Source organism: Ahaetulla prasina, chromosome 4 (genome assembly GCF_028640845.1).
Source record: "Ahaetulla prasina isolate Xishuangbanna chromosome 4, ASM2864084v1, whole genome shotgun sequence".
Lineage (NCBI taxonomy): Eukaryota > Metazoa > Chordata > Lepidosauria > Squamata > Colubridae > Ahaetulla > Ahaetulla prasina.
The window spans coordinates 74,409,937-74,422,062 of record NC_080542.1 but is presented as its reverse complement, the minus strand read 5'-3'; the positions used below and the strand labels follow the sequence as shown (position 1 = coordinate 74,422,062).

The 12,126-nt window shown below is 38.1% G+C and overlaps 1 protein-coding gene across 4 annotated transcripts in view; it reads left to right on the top strand.

Annotated features, from left to right (window-relative positions):
- The window catches only part of AVL9 (AVL9 cell migration associated), a 170,654-nt gene that overhangs the window by 118,952 nt on the left and 39,576 nt on the right, over positions 1–12,126 (top strand). For all 4 annotated transcript variants that reach the window (XM_058183863.1, XM_058183867.1, XM_058183866.1 and 1 more), the window contains 3 exons: positions 7,878–7,995; positions 10,347–10,400; positions 11,364–11,452. In XM_058183863.1, coding sequence (XP_058039846.1) covers positions 7,878–7,995; positions 10,347–10,400; positions 11,364–11,452 — 261 coding nt within the window. The remainder of the gene's footprint in view (positions 1–7,877; positions 7,996–10,346; positions 10,401–11,363; positions 11,453–12,126) is intronic.

Here is a 12,126-nt window from a genome sequence, read left to right as displayed (position 1 = left end):
TTACTCGGGAGCAACGTGGTGCTCCCTCAATCACCTGTGCAGCCGCATTCTGGACTAGCTGGAGTCTCCGAGTGCACTTCAGGGGTAGCCCCATGTAGAGAGCATTGCAATAATCCAGACGAGAAGTGACGAGAGCCTGAGTGACCGTGCATAAGGCATCCTGGTCAAATATATCCCCAAATATTTAACTTTATTTGTAATATGCATCTCTGAGCGTTCTGCTAATTCAATTTTTTGCTTCATTAACATATATTTTGTCAAAATCTTCGTTTTATCTTTATTAATTTTCAAGCCTGCAACTTTCCCAAATTCTCCTATTTTATCTATCAAACAAGTTGTAGATTCTAATGGATCCTCAATAATAAAAACCAAATCATCGGAAAAAGCTTGAAGTTTATGTTCTTCCTTTGAATTTTCATACCTTTTATTTATTTATTTATTTATTTATTTTATTTTGTCACAACAATATATGTAGGTATCATACAAAAGATTATATAGTATATAAACATATATGAGTAAATATAAGGAGGTATAAGCATATATATAGAAAGAAGAAAAGAAAAACAATAGGACAGGAACGGTAGGCACATTTGTGCGCTTATGCACGTCCCTTATGGTCCTCTTAGGAATGGGGTGAGGTCAATAGTAGAAAGTTTTTGGATAAAACTTTTAGGATTGTGGGAAGAGACAACAGAGTCAGGTAAAATATTCCAAGCACTGATGATTCTGTTACAGAAGTCATATTTTCTGCAATCTAGATTAAAGCGGTTGACATTAAGTTTAAATCTATTAGTTGCTCTAGTATTATTGCAATTAAAGCTGAAGTAGTCTTTAACAGGAAGGACATTACAATAGATGATTCTGTGAGTTAAGCTTAGGTCTTGTCGAAGGTGACAGAATTCCAAGTTTTCTAAGCCTAGGATTTCGAGTCTGGTGGGATAGGGTATTCTATTGTTTTCAGAGGAATGGAGAACTCTTCTTGTAAAATATTTCTGGACACGTTCAATTGTACTGATGTCAGAGATGTGGTGAGGGTTCCAAACAGGCGAGCTGTATTCTAGAATTGGTCTAGCAAATGTTTTATATGCTCTGGTTAGTAGTGTGGTGTTTTTGGAAAAGAAGCTACGCAAAATTAGGTTTACAACTCTTAGAGCTTTTTTTGCTATGTAGTTGCAGTGGGCTTTGGCACTTAGATCATTTGACATGAAAACTCCAAGGTCTTTAACGGGATGGGGGTCGTCTGTAAGGTAATGTCCATCTAGTATGTACTTCGTTTTTGGGTTCTTTTTTCCTATATGTAAGACTGAGTATTTGCTGGTTGAAATTTGGAGCTGCCAATTTTTAGACCAAGCAGTTAGATGATCAAGGTCGTTTTGAATGATAGAAGTATTGTCTGTGATGTTAAATAGTTTGACATCATCAGCAAAGAGAACACAATTACTTGAGATATGTATTACAGAATTACTTGAGATATTATCTCTCTTTCCTCCCTGACACTTCTATTTAATACTTCCAATGTTAACACAAACAGTAGCGGTGACAGTGGGCAACCTTGTCTTGTCCCTTTTTTAATTTGGATCGCTTCAGTCAATTCACCATTTATCATAACCTTAGCTGATTGTTTGTGATATATAGCTTCTATTGCTTTGATAAACATTTCACCAAAGCCCATTTGTTCCAGTTGTAAAAGCATAAAATGCCAATTAATGTTGTCGAAGGCTTTTTGTGCATCCAAAAAGATCAACGCCATCTGTTTTTTGGGATGAGCCTCATAATATTCTAAAGTATCCAATATTATTTTCATATTGTTTTTAATATGTCTTTTAGGCAGAAATCCATTTTGATCAGGATGTATAAACTCATTCAAGTATCATTTAAGTCTTTCTGCCAATATTAAAGCAAAAATTTTGTAATCTGAGTTTAACAGAGATATTGGTCTATAGTTCTTAATTTGTTTTAAATCAGTGTCTTCTTTTGAGATAAGTGTAATGTAAGTCTCTGTCCAGGTCTCAGGTATTTTTTTCTTTAGCATCACTTCATTTATGACCTCTAGTAGTGGAAGGCTCAATTGTTCTTGGAAAGTCACATAGTATTCAGCTGGCAATCCATCTGGGCCTGGCGCTTTTTCACGTTTCTATTTTTTAAGTGCTTGCATTAGTTCCATCATATATTCCCCTCCAGCATCATTTCCATATCTTTGGAAATCTGAGGTAAATTTGCTTTCTGTAGATAATGTTTCACATTTTCCTCATCAATTTCCTCTTTTTCGTATAATTCCCTATAAAAATTTTGAACAATATTTTTCTTTTCTTCATTCATATATTGAGTCTGGCCTTTATTATCCACTAATTGTAGTATTCTACAATTTTCTTTCTCTTTTTTCAATTTATAAGCTAACCCTGTCTTATTAGCATTTTCAAAATAATTCTGTTTTGCCTCTTTGATTTTTTGTGCTAGTTCTTTTTCAATTAAAGTCATTTTATGTTTAATTAAATCCATTCTCATTTTAATATCTTTTCTCTCTGAAAATTTTTGTAAGTCTTGCTCCAGTTTCTTATAGCCATTTTCTAATATTTTAAAGGTTTGCCTTTTCTTAAGGTTTCTTCTCCTTACCTAGTCTATCATCAAGCCTCTTGTATATGCCTTCATTGTATTCCAATGATTTTAGATTGAGGTATCTTCTTTTTTATTTTCCGTAAAGAAAAAGATAAATTCCTTCTCTATTTTTGTACAAATTCTTTATCTTTTAGAATCATAGTATTTAAAGTCCATCTAGATCTTTTCCTTTGGCCTTTCCATATAAGCGTCATGGGGTTATGGTCCGCCCAGGTATTAGCTTCTATATCAATTTTTTCTATATTAAAACTCATTTCCGTTGTCATCCATATCATATCTATTCTAGACCAGGACAAATGTCTATTTGAATAAAAAGTATATTGTCTATTCTCTTGATTTCTTTCTCTCCGCACATCTTTCAAATTCATTTCCTCTACCATTTAAAAAAAAGATTTTGGAAGGATCTTTTTATTTTGCCCCATTGTTTTTTGTGTTTTATAATCCAACTTAGCATCAACTATGCCATTGAAGTCACCAAGGATACAGATATTTTCATAGTCTAACTCAATAATCTTCATGTATAATTTCCTATAGAAATCTTCTTGATTTTCATTCGGGGCATATAATGCTGTTAAAAGTATTTTTGTATTATCATCTATTATTTCCAAGATCAAAATTCTACCATTCTCATCTGAATATATTAAATTTGCCCTAATTGTCTCTTTTATATATAAAGCTATTTCTCTTTTCTTACATTGTGGTAGTGAGGTAAATACTTTCCCTAACTTTGGCTGTATTAATAATTGTTCATGTTGCTTTTTAATATGTACTTCTTGCAAGCAAATTATATCCAACTTCAATTTCTCTAATTTGTGAAAAGTTTTCCTTCGCTTGATAGCCGAATTTAATCCATTTATATTTATTGTTATCCATTTTCTCTCTTCCATTTTTATACTTTATAATTAGGGTTTATCGGTCTTGTCGATCTAGGTTCACGTCGTGGCTTAACTTCTACCTTATCACCCACAGCGCCTTCTTCTTTTTCAATCATCGCCAATAGCTCTGACTCCTGAAATTCGATCAATGTGACTTCAGCACTTGTATCCATTTCTTTTTCTTTAAAGAATTCTGAATGAAAATCCTTGGCTTTGTCTATAGTATCTATGCTATATTTTTGCTGTTGCCATGTAAACACCAGGCCCTCTGGTGCCAGCAATCTATAATTAACACCTTTCTTCAATAAGATTTTGGTCAAAAAGTGGTATCCTCTTTTCTTTTTTTTATTATAAAAAGTTTTTATTGGTCAAAAAAAATTTTATGCAAATACATATCAGGTATGGTAAATTTTCATTTTTCTTATACATAATAAGAATTTTACTCAAAATTTTAAACACATACAACAGCCATATGGCAAGCAGGTGATACGAAGTAGCTAAGTTTCAATCTTACACAATAAGGAAGGGTCAAGAATAATCAGAATATCATACGAAAGAGAATAAGGAAAACCAACACAATACCAAATATCTTTGTCACTTCCTAGTTTTGGATCTCAGAACTCTGGGTTCAGCCTGACCCAACTCCAGGGCCGCAACAGCGGCAGCCGCCTCCGCCCCATGGTCTATAACCTCCCCTTCTTCAATTCCTGGGTCATCTAAATCCAGGAGGGCTTTGTGTTCCTCCACGTAGGCCGCAGCCTCCGCAATTGTACTAATTTTTTCGTAATGCCCTCCCGGAAAATCATCAATCCCTCTGGCATCAGCCATCTGAAGCCCACTCCTTCTGGTACAATTTGCTTGATAAAAATAATATTTCTTTCTCATTTCACGTACCTGTCTGGGAATCTGCCTCAGAATGGCTATCTCCTGCCCCTATAAGTCAGTGCCCCACTCCTATGTTTTCTAAGAATTTCATCTCTCGCCTCTTTTCACAAATTTGACATGAACCTCTCTAGGAACTGCATGCGTGCGTGCATATTGTGAATTAACTCTATAAACTCGATCCACATCCCAATTCATAAAATCAACACCTCTCCCAAGAAATTCTCCCAACAGTTTAGTCACAACATCTCTCAAGTCTTCTTGGTCCACTTCTTCCAAATTTTGAAACCTAAGAAAATAAGACATTTTATCCATCTGTAGTCCAAGCACAGCATTGCTTGTCGTCTCCCTCTTTTCTGCACTGCCCGCATCTCACCCTCCAGACCTTCCACTTTCTGCTTATTTTCTGCTGAGACTTGTTGAGTATCCTTTAAATCCTTTTGGATAGTCACAATTTCTGCTCTTATTTCATCCAGTTTCTTGTCCATATTAGATAACTTTTCCAGAATTCTCTCCATTTCTCCAGCAGTTGGTCTCTGACCTTTGCCATTTAAAAAAAAAATTTTAAAATCCTCAGGCAAGCACAGTATCCTTATAATTTCCTCCGGATCCACCAGGGGCACTCACAGGAGCAACGAGTCCAGAGTACAGTTAGTCAACCAGGAAGTCAAGGAAGTGATGTCATCAAGATTCTCATAGTGAAGGCGGAAGCTGGACGCCACCATTGTTCCTCAGAGGAGGGGGGCCTCAAACCTCCCTCCTAAATTTCTCCATCACCTCTTTCTCCAGAGCTCCACAAAACCGTAATCTTGTTATTTTAAGTTCTCCTCTCTCCAAAGTGATTCAGATTCTTCCAGTCGCAGGGAGAAAAACCCCCGCACTCCGGAGTACTCCACCACATTTGCCGATATCCCTTCCTTCTTCATTCCTCAATTCTTCTCCGTTCCCTGTTCACCACCAGGCTGCTGCAATTATAAATCCAAAGCCCCGGTGTCACCGAGCACAGCGGCCCAGGCGACGACCAAAATAATGGCCGCGGCCTGTGGCCTCCGAACCCCGCCGAGCCTAGGACGCGCCAGCATCGGTCCCCCCAGTCCTGTATATCGGCTGGGAGACCCCTGGCGAGCCGTCCGTGCGGCAGGTGTCCTTTTCGGAACACCTGGCCGCTAAGGGCCTCGGCGGCGGCCGGATTCGGACACTGGAGGCAGGAGAAGCCTTCCAGACGTCCGTTGCCACCGGATACCGGAAGTCGTCTTCTCCTCTTTTCAACTCTGTCACTCTTCTTGGAACTTGTTTCAGTACAATGATTTCTTTGCCTTTATACTTCAACATTTTGTCTCTTGCTATTTGTTATATTTGTGTTTTAATTGATTTTTTGGTAAATTTTATGTGAACTTCTCTAGGAAGATTATGCCTTGTTGTGTATCTCATGTGTACTCTAAAAATCTCGTCAATACCATCAACCATCTTTTCCTTGCTAATTTCTAAAACTTCAGCCAAAATTTCCACCATTTTATCTGCCAAGTTCTCACCCTTCTCTTCCTCTATATTCTGAAATCTAAGAAAAAATTCTGCTCTATCAATCTCCCAGCCTAGAGATCCACCTTTATCTCTTTCAACCTCTTACAGTCTACTGTCAATATTTTGAATTTTTTTTGTCTCTTTGCTCCTCTCTCTCCTCAACTCTTTGGAATCTATCCTCATATTTTTTCACCATTTGTTAAATATCTTCCACTTTTTCATCCGTTTTCTCTGTTCTTTGCTTAATCTGTTCTACTTCCACTTGCAATTTCTGAATCCCCTGCCAATTAAGTTGAAGAGAAACTTCTTTGTCTTTCTCCTTTTCTCTATCTTTTTCCTGTTGAAGCATTGATTGTATTGTCCTTTGAGCTCCTACTGGTGAGGAGGAAGGCATTGATGTGGCCAATCCATATGCTATTCCTTTCCTACTCGTTGTATGTGAAAACACAGACAATAAAAATCCAAATGATAATCCGAGGACACAGAAAAAAAGGAAGAAGAAAAATAAATAAATAAATAAAATAAAAAACTCCTCAAAGTTCCTCGAAAATTATAGAAAAAATTTCTTCAGACTCTTCTGTGTCTTAATACAAATTCAATTGGTCCCAAAAATAAAAAATAAAAACAAAAACAAAAGGTAAAAAATATCAGAGAGTGAGGAGGGAAAAAGAAAACAAGGGAAAAGAAAAGAAAAAGAAAATTTTTCTAGAACTCTCTTTAAACTCTTTCTAGAGTCAGTACAATTTACTCCAAAAAAAACCAACCCAAGAGAAAAGGCCTTTTTTCCTTTTTCCTTTGCCTTCTTCCTTTCCCTTACAGGCTATTTCAATTGACAGTGTCCGATAGAGCACCTGAAAAAACAAAACTGTGTAGATAGAACTTCCTTGGTGTTCTCTCCCACTGTCTCAAAGAACAACACTGTATCTCACAGATAGTGCTCTAGGGAAATAATGTAACAGCTTTCTTGCAACAATGAGAGTTCAGATATTTATTTTAAAAAAGCCACTAGATGGCAGTATTATTAAATCTTTCCCCTTTCTTTCCCGTCCTCCCCTCCTCCCTCCTCACTCATAAAAAAAAAACCCATAAAAACTCAAAAATGTTAGGTTTGTTACCAAGCCAAATTATATTTTAAAAAATAAAAAAAAGTGAACCAGAAAGAATTCCCCAAAAGAGGCTCAAATGTTTTCAAATCCGGGGGGGGGGGGGAATTCAACAATCTCAGGCTAAATCCAGTCCAACATGGAGGCACTCTCAAAAAAAAAAAAAAGAAATGTCCTTTTAAAAACAAAGAATTTAAAAAGGAAACAGTTTCTCTAAATAGTATTAATCCGCCGCTTAATTATCTTTTTTATCCATTTTAACCTCTTTTAATCTTAGGATGGTTTTAAAACAATCTTTTAAAAAAGGATCGTCTCTCACCCCACCAGCACATTTCCTTCTGCTCTTCCATTCCGGAGCTGTCCCAACTTTGGCAGTCTGGGGCTGGAACTTCCTGTCAAGAAAAAGAGCTTCTCCTGGATCAATCGGGGACTTTGCTGTGTCCCCGAGATCCACAGGAAGTGCTCTACACAATCACTGTCTCTTCGGGACAGCGAGGTCCAAAAATGGACAGTCCTGATAGGAGTTCTTCGACTGCAAGCCTGGAGATTCAAACTTGCATGTCATTTCATCACGATGTCAGCTTCACCCTCCTGAAATAAAATTCTTAATTTATTTATATTTAAATTCTAGTTGGTTCTGCCTCTTCTCTATTAAAGGAAGATTACATAGGAAAAAAATCATCTGTCTTCATTCCCGTTTTCTCCGCAAATCTGAGATTGCTCTTACATTTCAAAATTAGCCCTTTAGAAATGAACTAGTCTTTCACTGAGCAGAAAATATATATTCTTTTTTTTGTTTATGAACAGAGCACAACCAGTAGGTATGCCTATAAGATAGAAAGTATTGCAGCCGAGTCACTTTACTCGTTTTATTTGGCAGATAGTGAGAAAATATTGTCTGACTTTGGAACAGCCTTTGTAGCAGCTTGGAAGAATACTCATAATTATAGAGTGTGGAACAGTAATAAACACCCAGCCCTTGCAGAAGTAAATCCTAGGTAAGAGTATATCCATTTATATGGCAATGAGAAAGTGAAAGTGATGGTGATAAACTTCTCATAATTTGGGAGTATATTTGCTTAACATCATTGATGATAAAACCTTCTTTTGTTTCTCCTGCTGAGAAAGGTTCTGCAAATATGACAAGTTATTCCTGATTTATTGGGCTTATGTAATAAGCCAGAAAGGGGACGCGGTGGCTCAGGGGCTAGGACGTTGAGCTTGTCGATCGAAAGGTCGGCAGCTCAGCGGTTCGAATCCCTAGTGCTGCCGTGTAACAGGATGAGCTCCCGTTACTTGTCCCAGCTTCTGCCAACCTAGCAGTTTCGAAAGCACGTAAAAATGCAAGTAGAAAAAATAGGGACCACCTTTGGTGGGAAGGTAACAGCATTCTGTGCGCCTTTGGCGTTGAGTCATGCCGGCCACATGACCACGAAGACGTCTTCGGACAGTCTGGCTCTTCGGCTTTGTAACGGAGATGAGCACCGCCCCCTAGAGTCGGCAACGACTAGCACGTATGTGCGAGGGGAACCTTTACCTTTACCTAATAAGCCAGGAAGAGTTCAACTTCCTTTATCCTTAACAGTACCTAGCAAGTTATTGAAGCAGCAGAAGCAGCATGGCAAGAAAACAATTTAATTCCCAAGATAGGAAATACTTAGATTATTGACTCCTAAGAAGAGGAGAGGCAAAATGTTTTAATGTATCCTTTTAACACAAAGGTAATGGTTCATACAGGTGACACTCGAAAAATTAGACTATCATGCAAAAGTTCATTTCTTTCAGTAATGCAACTTAAAAGGTGAAACTAATATATGAGATAGACTCATTACATGCAAAGCGAGATAGTTCAAGCCTTGATTTGTCATAATTTTGATGATTATGGCTGACAGCTCATGAAAAACCCAAATTCACAATCTCAGAAAATTAGAATATTGTGAAAAGGTTCAATATTCTAGGCTCAAAGTGTCCCTCTCTAATCAGCTAATTAAGCCATAACACCTGCATAGGGTTCCTGAGCCTTTAAATGGTCTCCCAATCTGGTTCAGTAGGAATCACAATCATGGGAAAGACTGCTGACCTGACAGTTGTGCAGAAAACCATCATTGACATCCTCCATAAGGAGGAAAAGCCTCAAAAGATAATTGCAAAAAAAGTTGGATGTTCACCAAGTGCTGTATCAAAGCACATTAATGGAAAGTTATGTGGAAGGGGAAAGTGTGGAAGAAAAAGGTACACAAATAGGGGTGACCACAGCCTGGAGACGATTGTCAGGAAAAGGCCATTCAAAAGTGTTGGGGAGCCACCAAACACAGACAGATCCTAGACATGGGCTCCAAATGTCGTATTCCTCTTGTCAAGCTGCTCCTGAACAACAAACAATGTCAGAAGTGTCTTACCTGGGCTAAAGAAAAAAAAACTGGTCTGATGAGAGCAACTTTTGCATCTCATTTGGAAACCAAGGACCCAGAGTCTGGAGGAAGAATGGAGAGGCTGCAAGATGCTTGAAGTTCAGTGTGAAGTTTCCACAGTCTGTGTTGATTTGGGGAGCCATGTCATCTGTGGTGTTGGTCCACTGTGCTTCATTAAGTCCAGGGTCAACACAGCTGTCTACCAGGAGATTTTGGAGCACTTCATGCTTCTTTCCGCAGATGAGCTTTATGGGGATGCTGACTTCATTTTCCAGCAGGACTTGGCACCTGCCCACACTGCCAAAAATACCAAAACTTGGTTCAATGCCCATGAGATTACTGTGCTTGATTGGCCAGCAAACTCACCTGACCTGAACCCCATAGAAAATCTATGGGGCATTGCCAAGAGAAAGATGAGAGACATAAGACCGAACAATGCAGAAGAGCTGAAGGCCGCTATTGAAGCATCCTGGTCTTCCATAACACCACAGCAGTGCCACAGGCTGATAGCATCCATGCCACGCCGTATTGAGGCAGTAATTGATGCAAAAGAGGCCCAGATCAAGGACTGAGTATATATGCATGCTTATACTTTTCAGAGGTCCGATATTGTTCTATGTACAATCCTTGTTTTATTGATTTCATGTAATATTCTAATTTTCTAAGATTGTGAATTTGGGGTTTTTATGAGCTGTCAGCCATAATCATCAAAATTATGACAAATCAAGGTGTGAACTATCTCGCTTTGCATGTAATGAGTCTATCTCATGTATTAGTTTCACCTTTTAAGTTGCATTACCGAAATAAATGAACTTTTGCACGATATTCTAATTTTTTGAGTTTCACCGTAGTTATAACTGAGAAAATATATGAAATGGTTTGTCAGCTTACCTTTTCTCTCTCTCTCTCTCTTTCTTCTGCCCTACCTCACTTTTCAGTCATCCATTCCAAGGACAATATTCTGTTTCTGATGTAAAATTAAGATTATCACAGTAAGTATTGCTTACGTTTTTAAACTTGTTCACAGTTGAAATGTACATAGTCTATTGTTCTGTTATGGCAGTATTGGCTTAAAAAGTGGAATGAATTGATCAGTGCCTAATATTTTATGAAAATTTCAGAACTTTTTGAAAGCTTATTCAGATACTTCTAAATAGGCATGTAGACCAAGTTTTTAAAATATTTAGAAATAAAAATAATGTTCAAATTCCTGGAAGCATTCTGAGATTGAAACAGCAGTAGATTGAGTTTCAAGCAGTTCCAAAATGGAACAATTTTAGATTCAAAATATTTCAAATTCCAAACACCTTATCATTCTAGTGCTAGTTAACTGCAATATGAATTGATATTTCAACTTACTTATGTTTAATTGATATTCGTAAACATTCATTACCATCATCATTTTAGCCATTGTCTGTCCACTGCAGAATGAAGGCCTCTTCCGCATGTTTCCATCTACCGTATATACTCGAATATAAGCCGATCCGAGTATAAGCCGAGGTCCCCAATTTTACCCCAAAAACTGGGGTAAACTGGGGACTCGAGTATAAGCCGAGGGAGGGAAATGAGGCACCTACCGGTTGGGGAAACCCTCCCTCCCTCAGCTGAGAAAGCTGGCGGCTCCCGCCCGCCTCTCACTGCACCGGCAGGGCTTCCCGCACCGTCCGCAAAATGTGAAAAAGAAAAAACTCGAGTATAAGCCGATATATACCGAGTATAAGCCGAGGCTTAAAAACAAAACTCGAGTATAAGCCGTATAGACCCGAGTATAAGCCGAGGGGACGTTTTTCAGCACAAAAAACGTGCTGAAAAACTCGGCTTATACTCGAGTATATACGGTAATACAATCTTGAACTTTCTTATGCCAGTTGGGCCCATAATTAATGTTATTAAACATTACATACATGAAATTAGCAGAAACCACTAAGACAATGCTATTGTATTTCTTAATTTAGTTCTGTTCAGAACAGTGAACGTGGTAAGAAGATTGGAAATGCCATGGTTACCAGTAGTCGAAATGTTGTGCAGACAGGAAGAGCTGTTGGTAAGTGATCCTCTAACTGGAATCAATGTGCTACAAATTCAGTAACTGGACTATGCATCCCATTAGGAAATATTGAAGTTGGTATGGTTAATGGCTTAGCATTATATATAAACCCAGCCAACTGAATTTTATTCAGGCTTGCAAACAAAAAATTGGGGCAAATTCTTCATTCCACAATTGCAAAATATCCTCCCTTGGCCAGCTTTAAAATATTGTTTTTTTGCTGAACCATAAATTCATATATTACCAAAAATCTTTTTTAACACAGGAAAGTCATGAACCATTTAGATCCCATATAATATCAACAACCAAACAAATATTCCATAGCATATTAAAAAATAAGAAAAAAGAGTATATTTATATATACTGTATTTCCCCCGAAACTAAGACCTCTCCAGATAATAAGTCTAATCAGGTTTTTCACTGCATGAATTAAAATAAGCCCCAACCAACTACTTATATGTATGTGCAACCGGTCCCACCATTTTCTCTGGTTTCTTGCCATGCAAACAACACGAGGTGAGGAGGAGAGGCCAGAGGGGGAAGGGGGGACATGCCCTCCCCTCCCTGTTTTTTGCACCGGCTGAGTGGCTGGCCACCACTGCCCTGACATGTCCTGTTGCCGCTGCTGCCTCATGGAGCAGGACTCTGCAAGGTTTGTTGTGCTGTTGCAC